Source organism: Suricata suricatta, chromosome 15, assembly GCF_006229205.1.
Source record: "Suricata suricatta isolate VVHF042 chromosome 15, meerkat_22Aug2017_6uvM2_HiC, whole genome shotgun sequence".
In the NCBI taxonomy this organism is placed as follows: Eukaryota; Metazoa; Chordata; class Mammalia; order Carnivora; family Herpestidae; genus Suricata; species Suricata suricatta.
The window spans coordinates 21,984,880-22,003,521 of NC_043714.1; the positions used below are offsets into that span (position 1 = coordinate 21,984,880).

Sequence of the window (18,642 nt, forward strand, 5' to 3'; positions counted from 1 at the left end):
ACAAACCTATAAAAGATATTCTGGGGCAATTAATGAAACAAAAACAGGGTCTTTGCATCACATGATAATACCACATCAATGTCAACTTCCGGGCAGAAGAATGGCCATGTACTTGGGAAACACTCTGAAGTACTAAGGGAAAGGGGACCATATGTCCACAACTTATTCTCAAATGGTTCAGAAATACTAATGATTGGGGAATCTTGGAATCTGGGTGAGTGTACATGAGAGCTCTATGTACTCTTTTTACAAATTTTATATAAATATGAACCTATTTTCAAAAAGGTTTATTTTTTAAGTTTATTTATTTATTTAGAGAGAGAAACAGAGCATATGAGTGAGGGAGGGGCAGAGAGAGAGAGGGAGAAAGAGAGTATCCTAGGCAGGCTCTGCACGAGCTCAAACCCACAAATCGTGACATCATGACCTGAGCTGAAATCAAGAGCAGGATGCTTAACCCACTGAGCCACCCAGGCACCCCTGCATTTTTTTAATGAGAAAATTATTTCAACTGGCACTCTACAACAGAGGAGATCTTAATACCAACAGACATATGAAAAGGTGCTCACCATCATTAGTTATTAAGGAAATGCAAATTAAAACCACACTGAATTACTATCATACCCCTGAAGAATAGCTAAGAAATACACTTATACTTTGACATTATGTATTTATTATATGTGTATTATTTTGTTTAGTATGAACTTGGGGACAAAAAAAATTTTTTTTGAGACACAGGATTCCCTAAACGGGGGAGGGGCAAAAACAGAGGAGGTTTTATGATGTTGCCCAGGTTGGGGTGCAGTGACTATTCATGAGCACAGTCCCACTGCTCTGACGTGTTCTGTGTCCCACCTGGGCTGGTTCACCCCATGGGAAGCAACCTGGTAGTCCCCCGCGCCCAGGAGGCCGCTCTGTCACTGCACTGCATCAGTGCAGACACTGGATCAGCAGAGCACAGGACACCCCAGAACTTACGGGCTCCACCAGTGCTCCTGCCCCCACCTCCCAAGTAGCTGGGATACAGGCACATACTGCCTGCACGCCTTATGTATGCTTTGGGGTTTTTTGGTTTGGGGGTTTTGTTTTGTTTTTTAATCATCCTGACCCTTTTGTTGTTGAAATTAAAAAATAAAAGTTACTTAAATACAATGGAGAACATATAGGGCAAAAGCGAATAATAAAATTTAATGCTGAACTAAGTAGTGAGCTCAATGTTTGGGCCTCCAAATTGGGTAACTCGAAAACACTTAAAAATGGGTATGTTCACAGTTCACAGCAATTGGTTTTATAGGTAAGAGAGTGGCCCAAGTTTTTCTAGCTGAATGTCCACGGAAATTCTCTCTTCAAGGATATCCTTTAATTTTTGCTCTAATGTACTCTTCTGACCAAAACTGTGGACACTTCCCTTACTGTGGCTAACTGATGCCTCAATAGCTTTCTTATCTTTCCCAATAGGTCTAGGAATAAAAGACTGATGTAAGAACAGTAGCTACGATACCTGTCTTTTGTGTATGCCCATCAACTTCTTGTCTTAATTCATCTTCTGATTTGATTTATGCATGAATACATGCATAACTCATGTCCCGATGGTTCCAACATTAGGTCCATCCCCAACAAAAATGTATACATACAAGAATGTTGACAACAGTTTTATTTCTAAGAGCCCAAAACTGGAAACAATCCAAATGTCCATCAACAATACAATGAACAAGTAAATTATGGTATACTCACGCAACAAATACTATACAGCAATGAAACACTATACCATTAAATACAACATGGATGAATCTCACAGATGTAACACTGAGAAAAACAAGCTATCACAACAAAGTATAGTGTATATTCCAACAAGCAGACACAAGGAATCTAAGACAGACGGGCAGAACAGTGGCTTCCTCTGGAGTTTAACCACCAGAAGGGGCCATGAGGGAGGCTTCTGGGGCACAAGTAAAGCCTGTGGTACTGGTAAAGTGTTCACAGGGCAAAAAATCATCAACGCCCTACAACTGTAATTTGTGCATTTGCTGGTATACAACATTATGCTCAAAAATCTACTCACTCCTATCAGCTCACTGCAGCACTCAACAGTGGAAACTCATCTCCACTGATCTTTTGGACTCCGTTTCCTTCTTCTGAGTCTTTGCTGGTTCACCTCCCTTTCTAATCCTTGAAAGTGGACCTGACACAGAGACGGGCACACGCTGCTCTGCTCTTGTTGTAAGCTCTGAAGAGCTTGTTCTCTAACATGGCTTCAACCACTGATCAGCAATACTTGTCCTACTGCTCCATTCCCACTGCCACTCCCAGTGCCGTAGAGCCGAGGGCATACAGTACTCAGCACACAGGAGTTTCTGTTCTTTCTTCACCCCTAACCTATGATTTCCTAACTGATCTTGCTTTTAGCATTTTCCACCTTCAATCCACACACTAAACTGAACTTCCTAAAATGTCCTTTTAAACACATCATCCAGTAGCTTGTAAACATTAATCTTCTAAACCATAGATAAAATTTACTCTCCAAAATCTGGCATTCAAGTCCATCACAGCTCAACCCTAATGTCTCTCCAGTCTTATCTCTTTCAGTTACTTGCCTGATCTAATTAAAAACCAACCCTCTCCCCATTTTTTTTTTTAACCAGCATTCTATTCCCAATGCCTTTCCTCATAGTACTCCCTCCACCTAGAATATCCTTTCCTCACCTCTATACCTGTCTACTCTCCTTTCAATTAGCAAGAAACGTGCCTCGGATAAACCTCGTTGGCTACGGTACTGCCACTGTGCAAAGCTGTTTACTCTCCATTCAAAGATCTTATCTTCCTTCAACTACTCGATTCCAAGTTTATCATTACTTACAATACTGTTATTATACAATGCTGTTATTATTCACTTGGCACTTGATCTTTACATTGATGTATATGCTTTATGTATACAGCTGTAAAATCTTCACCAAAAAGAAAAATGCTTTATATCTCTTAAATATATAAAAGCAACTGCAGATTACACAGAGGCAGTGGCATGGTACTAATGATCAATCAGTAATCTGAAGATACTTTTTAAAAATTATAAAAGGAGACAGTCTCTTAATAATTTCAATATAGCTGTGTTTCTTTATTGTAACAACATTTTAGTTTATTTAAACTTACTTAATAAATACCAAAATCAGCTGAACAGAAGCAAGAAGACTAGTAATAGGAAATTCATGGAGCTTTAAAAAGAGTAGTTCTTGAAAGGATTGGCTGTGTCTACTTAGCACATGCTGCATGAGAAAGAAACATCAACCAATGATGAGCATAAGCACAGGAACTCCAGTTAAATATATTACAGACTCATTTTTGGCCAAAACGTCTTTTTTTTACTCCATCACCAAAATACCTAAAGCAGTGTCTATTGCATAGATATAATATAGATATATTGTATGGATGTACTATCTACTCTATAGACAATAATGTACAGAATTGTTGAGTTGAGTCACTACACTGTACACCTGGAACTAATACAATGCCGTATGTTAACTAACTGGAATTAAAATTAAAAACCTAAAAAAAAACTCAGTCATACTTCCTAATCTTTGTATCCAAAGGTCTCCTAGTCAACATTTAAAAGGTAAATAATGCACCTTTGCATTATTGTATTATATTATATTATATTATATTCTTAATATAATTACAATTACCTTCCTCATTCTCTCACCTTTAATTATTACTCAGTTTGTCTTTTTCAAGTAAGCTATTAGTAACAGTTGACTATACAACTGGCCTGCTATAAAGAAAAATACAGAGAATAACAAATACAGAACAGGACAACACAAAGAAGGAAACAAGTCAAGGCCATACCTGGGTTATTATTAACATTACTTTTGGGTGGTTTCTGAACTGGTTTGGGAAGTGTAGATTCAGTCAAAGCTTTATTAGCAACAGCGTGTTGGGCCTTCTTTATACTGCTCCCCTCGGATTCCCATGTCTGCTCGCCAAGACTCAGTTGCACTGAGAACATCTTCGAAAGACATAAAGAGACAAAGAATACATTAAATTTTTTCAGGAAATAAAATATGATATCTGAGAGAAAAACAGATTTACCACAGAATCAAAATTTTAGAGCTAGAGGTGTCCTTACACATTATTTGCAACAAAAATATTATTCTACCTAGTGAAATAATTTTAAAAGGTTGTACCAGATTCTGTTCTATCCTATTCAAAAGCTTAGTGGCAGCTCTAAGTGTGCATTTTGGGAAGAATAAATCAAAAAGAAATCATTACCCTAAATAGAATCATATTATTAATATCAAACAGTCCTCAAAAAAAGCAGAATAAGTACAAAGAATAAGAGAAACCATAAGAGAATCCACAAGGCCCTATCTCTATAACACAAAATCTAATTCATCAAATTTTATACTTAATACAATCTAGGCAAAAGTCAGCAACCTTACTGAATATTATGTCACCAGGAAACCCTCAATCCTCCACAACCAACATTTAACTAGACACCAAATTCTACTCATTTTAATGTCATAAATAGTTCTCAAATATCTCTCTAAAAGGAAACAAAACAAAAAACCTCAAATCCAAGTGTACACGCAGCTTCAGGTTAAAAACCTAAAAACCTTTACGTTTTCCTATTCTAGCATGGCACAAAAGTTCTACCTGTCCATCTTCATTTCAAATCTATTCCTTTCCTTGCCATCAGAACATATCATTCACACCATTATTCCATACAAGCCCAAAACCTATTCACATTTAAAACCGAGGATTAAATTACAGAATATACACATATTATTCCATAGATAGCTTACTAATGTGTAGGAATACAAAGTAGTAAGAAATAAAAGTATATTGTAATTACTATGAAATAAATGTGTATATGTAGGAAGGAGGTCAGGTGGGAAGTACCCTCACCAAATGATTAAAGTTAGCATCATCAATAATCATACAAACTGACATCATGTACCTCCTGATACAACCCAATGAGAAAGAAGTATTTAGTATTCCTGGCCAAAAATGTTTAGCCTGAATCTAATCATAGGGGAAAATCAGACAAATCTAGATAATGGTATATTCTATAAGACAGCTGGCCTCAACTCTTCAAAAATGTCAATGTCATGATAGGAAAAAAAACCACAACAAAATATGTCATAATTTGGATTTGTCTGGTCTTCCTCCTATGATTGGTCTGTATGATTTAATCTCTCCTGCCTCCTAATTTTCTAGATATCACTATTTTCCTAGGCTCACAGGCAAGATACTTTTCAGTGGTCTTCTTTATCTCCTCCAATTCTCTCATCATTCTCTCCTGCATCCAACTATCAAACTCCTGATACAACTTCAAAAATATGTTTCAGATTTGGCCTTCTCTCTATATACTCTTTGCCAACGTTTTAGCAAAGAATATCAACCCCTCTCTCCTCAACTACTGTAAGATCATCCTAGCAACATTCCCTTAACATAAGACTTTCCCATTCAAACTATCCTTCTTACCACCATCAACATGAACATTCTATAAAATACAGATGTATCCAAGTCAATCCTCTGCTTTTCTGAAACTTCTCTATAGACTCCCACAAGATTATTATACATCTAAAACAAATACAATTTATATATAAACTATATTTCAATAAAACTGGAGAAAATAAAAAGAACCCCAATAATTTCCAGTAGGAATCATGGAATGTACTGTTTATGAGTTTAAGTGATGTCTCTACCATTTACTACATACAAAGTTAGGAAAATGATTTATTCTTTGTTTCCTTACTTCTTTAGTAAAATAGTACTAAAAAGAACACGTAGGATTGTTGTGAAAATTAAAACAATGATGTTAATGGCCCCATTTGAAAGGTAGAGACTGTCAAAAGCAAAATCCAACCACATGCTACCTACAAGTACTGCACTTCAACGATAAAGACACATAGTTTAGTCCTCACTTCAGTGAGCCAATGGGTGGCTCAGTCAGCTGAGTGTCCAGTTTGGCTCAGGGCATGATCTTGCAGTTTGTGGGTTCAAGGCCCGCAGCTGACAGCTAGCTCAGAGCCTGGAGGCTGTCTTTGGATTCTGTGTCTCCCTCTCTCTCTCTCTGACCCTCCCCTGCTCACGCTGTCTCTCTCTCTCTCTCAAAAATAAATAAAAACATTAATAAAAAATGTTTTAACTGGAACGATACAGAGAAGATTAGGATGGGCCCTGCAAGGATGATATAGTTTAAAAGCCAATGGATAGAAAAAAATGTATCATGTTAACATAATGGCCATATTAATTTCAGACAGAGTAGATTTCAGGGTAAGAATAATACCAATGATAACAAAGTTCATTTCATAATGATAAAGGGGCCAATTAATCAAGAAGACAACAATCTTAAACATTTAGTCAACTAATAATACAGCTTCAAAATATATGAAAAAAATAATAATAGAACTGCAAAGAGAAGTAGAAAATCCACAATTTACATCAGAAATTCAAGGGGCTCCTGGGTGGCTCAGTAGGTTAAGCGTCCAACTCCAGCTCAGGTCATGATCTCTCGGTTTGTGGGAGTGAGCCATGTGTCAGGCTCTGTGCCGACAGCTGGGAGCCAGGAGCCTGCTTCAGATTCTGTGTCTCCCTCTCTCTGCCCCTCCGCTGCTCACACTGTCTCTCTCTCTCTCTCTCTCTCTCTCTCTCTCAAAAATGAATTAAAAAAAATTCCGATGCCCCCTCCTCTTAATAAAACAATTAACAAATACATTTGTTCTTAATTTCTCATAAAACATTCACCAAGAAACAAAATATTCTGGACAAAAAAACAAGTCTTAATTCAAATGTCTGTTCTCTGACCATAATGGAATTAAATTAGAAACTAATAACAAAAAAATCTCTGGAAAATCTCCAAATATTTGGAAACTAAATAATGCATTTCTAAATAAAGGGTAAAAGATTAAATCAAAAGGGAAATTAAAAGGTATTTTAAACTGAATAAAAATGAAAACACCACATCTTGGAAGGTAATACTAAAACAGTACTAAGAGGAAATTTCTAGCACCAAATACCTATTCTAGAAAAGACATAAGGTCTCAAATAAGTTAGCTTCAATTTCAACCTTAAGAAACTGGAAAAAGAAGAGCAAATCAAATTTGAAGTTAACAGGAAAAAAAAGTAATAAAGATAAAGGCAAACATTAATGAAATAGAAAATAAACTCAATTAAGACCAAGAGATGGTTCATTGCAGAAGTAGAACTACCCTATGATCCAGCAATTGCACTACCAGGTAATAACCCAAATTAAAAAAGTACTAAGTCAAAGGGATACATGTACCTTGATGTTTACAGCAGCATTATATATACAATAGATAAACTATGGAAACAACTCGTTTCCATCAACTGATGAATGGATAAAGGAGATGTGGTATAAAGGAAAAACCCAAAAGGCTGGCTACAGATCTTTCTGGAAAGCCAGAAGAAAGTGGCATGATATATTTATCCAACATACTAAATGGGAGAAATCTGCAGCCAAGAATACTCTATCCAGCAAGGCTATCATTTGGAATAGGAAAGATACAGTTTTCTAGACAAACAAAAACTAAAGGAGTTTAAGACCATTAAACTAGCCCTGCAAGAAATATTAAAGGGAATTTTCTAAGTGGAAAGGAAAAACCAAAAGTGACAAAGATAAGAAAGGAACAGAGAAAATCTCCAGGAACAAAGACAAAACAAGTAATAAAATGGTACTAAATACATATTTATCAATAATTATTCTAAAGGTAAATGGACTAAATGCTCCAATCAAAAGACACAGGGTATCAGAATGGATAAGAAAACAAGACCCACATATATGTTGTACACAAGAGATACATTTTAGATCTACGCACACCTGCGGATTGAAAGTAAGGGGATGGAGAAACATTTACCATGCAAATGGACTTCACTATATCATAATAAAGGGGACTATCCAACGAGAAGATTTAGTAATTATAAATATTTATGTACCCAACATGGAACCACCCAAATAATATAAAACAATAACAAACATGAAGAAACTCTTTGATAGTAAAACAATAATAGTAGAGGACTTTAACATCCAACTTACATCAACAGATAAATCACATAGCAGAAAATCAACAAGGAAACATGATGTTGAATAATACCCTGTACCAGATGGACTTTACAGATACATTCAGAACATTCCATCCTAAAACAGCAGGATACACATTCTTTTCTTTTTTTTTTTTTCTTCAAGTAACCTCCATGCCCAACATGGAGCCCAACACTGAGCTTCAACAGAAAACCCTGAAATCAAGACCTGAGCTGAGATCAAGAGTCTAACCCTTAATCGACTGAACCACACTTGTGCCCCAAAATACACATTCTTTTCAAGTGCACATGCTACATTGTTCAGAAGAGATCACATAATTGGTCACAAATCAGGTGTCAACAAGTACAAAAAGACTGAGATCATACCATGCATACTTTCTGACCAAAAAAGCTATGAGGTCAAACAAAGAAAAACTTCGGAAAGACCACAAATTCATGCTTCTAAACAATGAATGGGTCAACCAGGAAATCAAAAAAGAAATTAAAAATACATGGAAACAAATGAAAATGAAATCGCAACAGCTCAAAACCTTTGGCATGGAGCAAAAGTGGTCATAAGAGGAAAGTATATGGCAATGCAGGCCTACCTCAAGAAGCAAGAAAAATCTCACATGAACAACCTAAACTTACACCTAAAGGAGTTAGAAAAAAAGCCAAATGAAGCCTAAGGCCAGCAGAAGAAGGGAAATAATAAAGTTTAGAACAAAAAATAAATGATATAGAAACTAACAGATCAATGAAACCAGGTGCTGTTTCTTTGAAAACTTAATAAAATTGATAAACCTCTAGCCTGACTTATCAAAAAGAAAAGAGAAAGAACCCAAATAAAATCACAAATGAGAGAAAATTCACAACCAATGTCACAAAAATAAAATTATAGGAGAATATTAACAAGTTTGACAACCTGGAAAAAAAAGGATAAATTCCTACAAACATGTAAAGTACCAAAACAAAAACAGGAAAAGTAGAAAACTTGAACAGACTGATGAACAGCAAAGAAACTGAATCAGTAATCAAAAATCTCCCAACAAACAAAAGTTCAGGACCAGATGGCTTCACAGGGAAATTCTACCAAACATTTAAAGAACAGTTAATACCTATTCTTCTCAAACTATTCCAAAAAAAAGAAAGAAAGAAAGAAAGAAAGAAAGAGAGAGAGGGAGGGAGGGAGGGAGGGAGGGAGGAAGGAAGGGAGGGAGGAAGGGAGGGAGGGAGGAAGGAAAGAAGGAAGGAAGAAAGAGAAAGAAACAAGAAAGAAAGAAAGAAAAGAAAGAAAGAAAGAAAGAAAGAAAGAAAGAAAGAAAGAAAGAAAGAAAGAAAGAAAGAAAGAAAGAAAGAGAAAGAAAGAGAGAAAGAAAGAAAGAAAGAAATGGAAGGCATACTTCCAAATTCATTTTATGAGGCCAGCATTACCCTGACTCCAAAACCAAAGACTCCACTAAAAAAGAGAACTACAGACCAATATCCCTGATGAACAATGATGCAAAATTCTCAATAAAATAGTAGCAAATCGAATCCAACAATGAATTAAAAGAATCATTCACCATGATCCGGGTGAGATTTTTTCCTGTTTTCAAGTGTGATTTGATATTCAAAAACCAATCAACTTGATACACCACACAATTAAAGAGAGAATGAGAACCATATGATCCTTTCAAAAGATGCAGTAAAAGTATTTTATAAAGTACAACATCCATTCATGACTAAAAAAAAAAAAAAAAACCCCTCAACAGGGGCACCTGGGTGGCTCAGTCGGTTAAGTGTCCAGCTTCGGCTCAGGTCATGATCTCATGGTTCATGGGTTCAAGCCCCGTGTCAGGCTCTGTGCTGACAGCTAGCTCAGAGCCTGAAGCCTGCTTCACATTCTGTATCTCCCTCTCTCTCTGACCCTCCCCTGCTCGTACTGTCTCTCTCTGTCTCTCAAAAATAATTTTAAAAAATAAATTTAAAAATAAATTTAAAAAAAAACCCTCAACAAAGTAAGGTTAGATGGGACATCTCTCAACATAATAAAGACTATATACAAAAAACAGACAGTGAATATCATCCTTAATGGGGTAAAACTGAGCTTTTCCTCTACTGTCAGGAACAAGACAGAGATGTCCACTCTCACCATTGTTATTTAACAAGGTACTAGAAGTCCTAGCCTCAGCAATCAGACAACACAAAGAAATACAATGTATCCAAACCAGCAAATAAGTCAAACTTCTGGTTTTCCAGATGACAGAATATTATACATATAGAATCTAAAAGACCCCACCAAAAAATTGCTAGAACTGATACACAATTTCAGTAAAATTGCAGGATACATATAGAAGTCTGTTGCATTTCTGTACACCAATAACAAAGCAGCAGAAGGAGAAATCAAGGAATCAATCCCATTTACAACTGTACCAAAAACAAAAACCCAACCAAAGAGTAAAAGATCTGGACTCTGAAAACTATAAACAATGATGAAAGAAACTGAAGATTATACAAAGAGATGGAAAAATGCTCATGCACTGGAAGAGTAAATATTGTTAAAATATCTATACTACCCCAAGCAATCTACACATTTAATGCAATCCCTATCAAAATACCCGCAGCTTTTTTCACAGAGCTACAACAAACAATCCTAAAATTTGTATGGAACCACAAAAGATCCCAAATAGCCAAAGCCACCTTGAAAAAAGAAAAACAAAGCTGGAGGCATCACAGTTACAGACTTAAAGCTATATTACAAAGCTGTAGTGATCAAGACAGTATGGTACTGGCACAAATACAAAGACCCACAGAACAGAAAATCCAGAAATGAACCTGCAACTGTATGGCCAATCTTCAACAAAGCAGAAAATAATATCCAATGAAAAAAAGACAGTCACTCCAACATACGGTGTTGGGAAAACTGGACAGCAACATGCAAAAGAATGAAACTAGACTATGTTCTTAAACCATACAAAAAAATAAATTGAAAATGGATGAAAAACCTAAATGTGAGACAGGAAACCATTTAAAATCCTAGAGAAGAACACAGGCAGTAACATCTTTGACATAGGCAAGTTCTTACTAGATATGCCTCCTGAAGCAAGGGAAACAAAAGCAAAAATAAACTATTGAGCTTCACCAAAATTAAAAGCTTCTCCACAGCAAAGGAAACAAAACAAAACTGAAAGGCAACCTATGGAGTGGAAGAAAATATTGCAAATGACCTATCAGAAAAAGAGTTAGTATCAAAAATCTATAAATAATTTATAAAACTCAACATCCAAAAAACAAATGATACAGTTTAAAAATGGGCAAAAGACATAAACAGACATTTTCCTAAAGAAGACATACAGATATGAAGTGAAATATCACACCACCCCAGTTATAATGGCTAAAATTAACAACATAGGAAACAACAGGTATTGGTGAGGATGCAGGGAAAGGGGAGTCCTCACACTGCTGGTGAGAATGCAAACTGGTGCAGCCACTCTGGAAAACAGTGTGGAGCTTCCTCAGTTAAAAAGAGAACCACCCTACAATCTAGCAACTGCACTATTAGTTATTTACCAAAAGGATACAAAAATACTGATTTGTAGGGGCACATGCGCCCCAATGTTTGTAGCAGGTTACGGAAAGAGCCTAGCTGATGAAAGAGCCTCGACTGATGAATGGATAAAGATGTGGTATACATATAAATGGAATATCAGCCATCAAAAAGAATAAAATTTTGTCATTTGCAATGATGTGGATGGAGCTAGAGTGTATTATACCAAGCAAAATAAATCAGTCAGAAAAGACAAATACCATATGATTTCACTCGTATGTGGAATTTAAGAAACAAAACAGACGAACACAGGAAAAAAAAAACAAGCGAGGCAAATCATAAAGGAGAGTCTTAACTATAGAGAATAAACTGAGGGCTGCTGGAAGGGAGATGGACAGGAGGATGGGCTAAATGGGTGATGCATATTAAGAAAGACACTTGTTGAGGTGCCTGAGTGGCTTCAGTCACTTGAGCGTCCTACTTTGACTCAGGTCATTGTCTCACGATTCAGGAGTTTGAGCCCTACATCAGGCACACTGCTGTCAGCGCAGAGTCCACTTCAGATCCTCCGTCCCCTCTCTCTCTGTTCTTCCCCTGCTCATTCTCTCTCTCCTTGTCTCTCTCTCTCTCAAAAATAAATAAATACTAAAAACTTTAAAATTTTGTAATAAAGAACTTTTAAAATGTTTTTAATTTTTTTAATTAAAAGAAAGAAGGGCACTTATGATAAGCACTGGGTGATATATGTAAGTGATGAATCACTAAATTCTACTCCTGAAACTAATATTATACTATATATTAACTAACTAGAATTTAAATTAAAACTTGAAACAGGAAAAAAAAATAGAACTACCCTACAATCTGCAATTGCTCTATTAGGTGCAATTTGTACCCAAAGGATACAAAAATACTCATTCATAGGGACACATGCACCCCAATGTTCATAGCAGCACTATCAACAATAGCCAAAGTATGGAAAGAGACTAAATGTCCATTGACTGGTGAATAAGGAAGATGACAGATAGATACAGATACAGATACAGGTATATAGAAGTAGTTATAGATAGATTTAGATACAGATACAGAAGTAGATGTAGATATAGATACACACATATACATATATACATCAGAGTATTACTCAGCCATAAAAAGGGACAAAATCTTGCCATTTGCAAAGAAACGGATGGAGCTGGAGAGTATTATGCTAAGCAAAATAAGTCAGTCAGAGAAAGATGAATATCATTGTTTCATTCCAGAAATTCAACGGTAGATTCTACATCTGAGAATCAATCAATGTAATTCACAACATTGAGATTAAAAATAAGAAAACCATATATTACCATCTCAATCAATGCAGTGGAATCACATGACAAAAATCAACATCTACTCATGTTAAAAACTCTTGAGTTAAAAACTCTCAGTAAATGCTAAATAGAAAGAAATTCTTCAATCTGATACAAAGCATCCACAAAAAAGGTACATCTAACATCATAAGTAATGGGGAAAACTGAAATATTGCCCATAAGATCAAGAATAAGTCACAGATATCCGCTCTCACCACTTATTTTCAACATTGCACTGTAAATTCTAACCAATGCACTCAGGCAAGAGAAATAAATAAAAGACATTAAGATTGGATGGTAGGATTAAAGTTGTCTTATTTCAAAATGACATGTGGAACCCCCAATAAAATCTAAAAAAAAAGGTTGTTTTTAAAGCTACTAGAACTGGTAAGTGAGGTTAGCAAGATTTCAGAGTACAGCAAGATTTCTATCATACACAAAAACTGGTGTCTTTTTATGCAGTAGCAATAATCAATAAGAACAATTTGAAATTTTAAAAGAAGATGTGGTTTACACATACAATGGAATACCACTTGACAATGATAAAGAATGAAATCTTGCCATTTGCAGCAACATGGATGGAACTGGAGGGTATTTTGCTACATAAAATAAGTCAGTCAGAGAAGGGCAAATATCGTAAGTTTTCACTCATATGTGGAATTTGAGAAACTTAACTGAAGACCATGGGAAAGGGAATAGGAAAAAAAATAGTTCCAAACAGGGAGGGAGGCAAACCATAAAAGACTCTTAAATACAGAGAAACAACTGAGTGTTGAAGGGGAGAGGTAGGGGAGAAGGGAAAATGGGTGATGGGCATTGAAGAAGGCATTTGTAGGGATGAACACTGGATGTTGTATGTAAGTGATGAATTATGGGTATCTACTCCTGAAACCAAGAGCACATTGTATATACTGTATGTTAGCTAACTGGACATTAATTATATTTTTTAAAAATGAAATCAATCAAATGTCAACATCAAAAGAAAAAAATTGAAATTTTAAAAATAGGATCAAAAATATGAAATACTTGGGGCGCCTGGGTGGCTGTCGGTTGAGCGTCCAACTTCAGCTTAGATCATGATCTCGCGGTTTGTGAGTTCGAGCCCCACATCGGGCTCTGTGCTGATCGCTAGCTCAGAACCTAGAGCCTGCTTCGGGTTCTGTGTCTCTTTCTCTCTCTGCCCCTCCCCTGTCATGCTCTATCTTTCTCTGTCTCTCAAAAATAAGTAAAATGAAAAACAAAAAAATTTAAATACTTAAGGATAAACTTGAAGACATAAAATACCTGTCTGCTGAACACTACAAATGTTGTTGAAAGATATTAAATAATGTCTAGATAAATGAGAGACACTTTGTTCACAGGTTGGAAGACTCAATTTTTCTTTTTCTACTTTTTTTTAATGTTTTATTTACTTTTGCGACAGAGAGAGACAGAGCATGAGCTGAGAGGGGCAGGGAGAGAAGGAGACACAGAATCAGAAGCAGGCTCCAGCCTCTGAGCTGTCAGCACAGAGCCGAATGCGGGGCTCGAAACCACGAACATGAGATCATGACCTTAGCTGAAGTCAGAGGCTTAACAGACTGAGCCACCCAGGTGCCCCATGAAGACTCAATTTTTCCACCATGTTAATTTGCCCCAAATTGAGCTATATATTCATAGCAGTTCTATTCATAATCCCAGCAGGGTGTTTTATAAGAAAAGACAAGCTGACTTTAAATTCACATAAAAATGAAAAGGAATTAATTCTGAAAAACAACAACATTAGAGGGAGAATACTACCAGATTTCAAGAATTAAAAGGCTACAGCAAATAAAACAGCACGATATTTGCATGAAGATGAGAAAATAAGTCAACAAACTAGAACAGACTCCAGAAATACACATATGTAGGAACAGCTGATTTTTGACAAAGGTGCAAAAGTGATACAGTGAAGAAAGGATACTCTAACAACTGGGAGGAAGGGAGCTCTGTAATCTTCGTCTGCTCCATCTATCAAACTGAGAAGGACATTACTCTCATCTGCAAGAGTGGAAGGAGAAAATAGAGAAGACAACTTCAAAGATGCCTGAGTGAGTGAGTGCGAACTAGGGAGATTGGAAAACGGGCCAGCCCGAGATGGGCAGGGGAGGAGGGACCCCAGCCCAACACAGGGCAAGAGCGTGGAGCCCCTGAGAGACAAAGGGAAGAGACAAAGAAACTGAACACGTTCATAGTACTGTCTCTAGAGAAGAGATAATGAACATTTAACCCTTCATGGAGAGGAAAAACTCTCGCTCCATATATAACTGCTGGGTAGCCCAAATCCTGAACCCAGGTGGCAAAAGGGAAAAAACAGCCTTCACCCCTGCGCCATCCTGGTAGGGAGTCAGTACGGTGGCCGCCTCCAGGGAGTAGGGGGTTGGGGGGGCCCGCACTTCGGCCTTGGCTGCGGGAGTGGAAGCACACACCTCATTTACCTCATTTCCATAGCGCATCTTGCCTATGGATTGGCCGCATGAATCCCGAATCCAGGGTGCCAACAGGGAAAAACTGGAGTGCACCCCTACTCGAAACCGGCAGGGAGTTGGCAGCGGAGGAGGCAGGGGGCGCGTCGGCTGCGCAGTTCATTTCCGCGCAGCTCATTTCTGGCAGTGCCCAGCTCCTCAGGCAGTGGCAAATCAAATCCCGGCTGGCGCCAAGAGAAACTGATCCCTCCCCCTACACAATGGCAATCCCAGATGGGGGCTGGGAGTGGGCGGTGGTTTCTGGGAGGGCGTGCACTTCACCTCCTGCAGCGCACCTCACGCACCTCACGTCCCTGCTGGTGTCTAGAGAAACTGCTCTCCCACCCGATGGGACCCCGGCTAAGAGGCCAGCCGCCAAAGCAAGTATAACTCATCTGTGGTAGCATAAAAGTGCATGGAATAGGATGCTGAAACGAGGCAGGCCTGGAAAACACGGCTTGGCTCAGTTGCAGCACAAGGAGAGTACCCATACTTATATGAGACAAAATGGACCTTAAAGTAAAGGCAGTCACAAGAAATGAAGAAGGACATTATATAATAATTACAGGGTCTCTCCATCAGGAAGAGCTAACAATTATAAACATGTATATGCCAAATTTGGGAGCACCCAAATACAGAAAACAATTAATCACAGACAGAAACAATCTTATTGATAAGAATGTAACTGCAGGAACTTTAATACTCCACTGACAGCAATGGATAGATCAACCAGACAGAAAATCACTAAAGAAACAACAGACCTGAACGACACATTAGAACAGATAAAATTGATAGATATATTTAGAACTCTGCATCATGAAGGTAGGAAATTCACCTTTTCGAGTGCACATGGCACATTCTCCAAGATAGATCACATACTAGGGCATAAAGCAGCCCTCCATAAGTATAAACGAATAGAGATCATACCATGCACACTTTCAGATCACAATGCTATGAAACTTGAAATTAATCACAGGAAAAGTCTGGAAAACCTCCAAAAATGTGGAGGTTAAAAACCACCCTACTAAAGAATGATTGCGTTAATCAGGCAACTAGAGAATAAATTTACAAATATATGGAAACAAATGAAAACGAAAATACAACAATCCAAAATCTCTGGGATGCAGCAAAGGCAGTCCTAAGAGGAAAGTATACTGCAATCCAGGCCTATTTCAACAAACTAGAAAAAGCAAAAATTCAAAATCTAATGGAGCACCTACTGGAACTAAAAGGGGAGCAGCAAGAGCACCCCAAACCCAGCAGAAGAAAGGAAATAATAAAGATCAGGGCAGAAATAAACAATATAGAATTCAAAAAAACAGTTGAGCAGATCAATGAAACCAAGAGTTGGTTCATTGAAAAAAATAAACAAAATCGATAAACCTCTAGCCAGGCTCCTCAGCAAGAAAAGAGAGAGCACCCAGATAGACAAAATCATGAATGAAAAAGGACATATTACAACCAATCCCTCAGAAATACAAGCAATCATCAGAGATTACTATGAAAAATTATATGGTAACAAACTGAACAACCTAGAAGAAATGGACAAATTCCTAAACATACATGCACTGCCAAATTCAAAGATAGACAGCATGAATAGACCAATAACCAGTGAAGAAATTGAATTCATTATCAAAAATCTCCCAACGAATAAGAGCCCAGGGCCAGAAGGCTTCCCAGGGGAATTCTACCAGACATTTAAAGCAGAGCTAATACCCATTCTTCTCAAACTATTCCAAAAAATAGAAATAGAAGGAAAACTTCCAAACTCATTCTACGAAGCCAGCATCACCTTGATACCCAAGCCAGACAGAGACCCAGCAAAAAAGGAGAACTACAGACCAATATCCTTAATGAATACAGATGCAAAAATACTCAACAAGATCCTCACAAATCGAATTCAACAGCATATAAAAAGAATTATCCACCATGATCAAGTGGGATTAATTCCTGGGTTACAGGGCTGGTTCAATATTTGCAAATCCATCAATGTGATCCATCACATTAACAAAAGAAAAGATAAAAACCATATGATCCTGTCGATAGATACAGAAAAAGCATTTGACAAAATACAGCACCCGTTCTTAATAAAAACCCTTGAGAAAGTCGGAATAGAAGTAACTTACCTAAACATTATAAAAGAGTTTATGAAAAGTCCACAACTAATATCATCCTCAATGGGGAAAAACTGAGAGCTTTCCTCCTGAGATCAGGAACACGACAGGGATGTACACTCTCACCACTGTTGTTTAACATAGGGCTGGAAGTGCTAGCATCAGCAATCAGACAACAAAAGGAAATGAAAAGCATCAGAATTGACAATGAAGTCGTCAAACTTTTACTTTTCACAGATGACATGACACTCTACAAGGAAAACCCAACAGACTCCACCAGAAGCCTTCTAGAACTGATCAATGAATTCAGTATAGTTGCAGGATACAAAATCAATGTACAGAAATCGGTTGCATTCCTATACACCAACAATGAAGCAGCGGAAAGAGAAATCAAGAAACTGATCCCATTCACAATTGCACGAAAAACCACAAAATACCCAGGAGTAAACCTCACCAGGAATATAAAATACCTATATGAGGAAACTATAGAAAACTTATGGAAGAAATTGAGGAAGACACCAAGAAATGGAAAAACATTCCATGCTCCTGGATAGGAAGAATAAACATTGTGAAAATGTCATTACTACCCAAAGCAATCTACACATTCACTGCCATTCCCATCAAAATTGCACCAGCATTCTTCTCAAAGCTAGAACAAACTATCCTCAAAATCGTATGGAACCACAAAAGCCCCCGAATAGCCAAAGTAATAGTGAAGAAGAAAACCAAAACAGAAGGCATCACAATCCCAGACTTTAGCCTCTACTACAAAGCTGTCATCATCAAGACAGTATGGTATTGGCACAAAAACACACACATAGACCAATGGAATAGACTAGAGAACCCAGAACTCGCCCTCAAATGTACAGCCAATTAATTTTTGACAAAGCAGGAAAAAGTATCTGATGGAAAAAAGACTGCCTCTTTAGCAGGTGGTGCTGGGAGAACTGGACAGCAACATGCAGAAGAATGAAACTAGACCACTTTCTTACACCATACATAAAAATTAACTCAAAATGGCTGAAGGACCTGAATGTGAGACAGGAAACCATCAAAACCCTTGAGGAGAAAGTAGGAAACAACCTCCTAGACCTCAAACGCAGCAGTTTCCTACTCGACACATCCCCAAAGGCAAGGGA

General features: G+C 37.4%; 1 protein-coding gene across 7 annotated transcripts in view; it reads right to left on the reverse strand.

The window, feature by feature from the left end:
* STAU2 (staufen double-stranded RNA binding protein 2) overlaps nucleotides 1-18,642 on the reverse strand; it is a 294,518-nt gene that overhangs the window by 235,936 nt on the left and 39,940 nt on the right. For all 7 annotated transcript variants that reach the window (XM_029923407.1, XM_029923405.1, XM_029923406.1 and 4 more), the window contains one exon: nucleotides 3,838-3,997. In XM_029923407.1, the coding sequence (XP_029779267.1) occupies nucleotides 3,838-3,997 (160 nt within the window). The remainder of the gene's footprint in view (nucleotides 1-3,837; nucleotides 3,998-18,642) is intronic.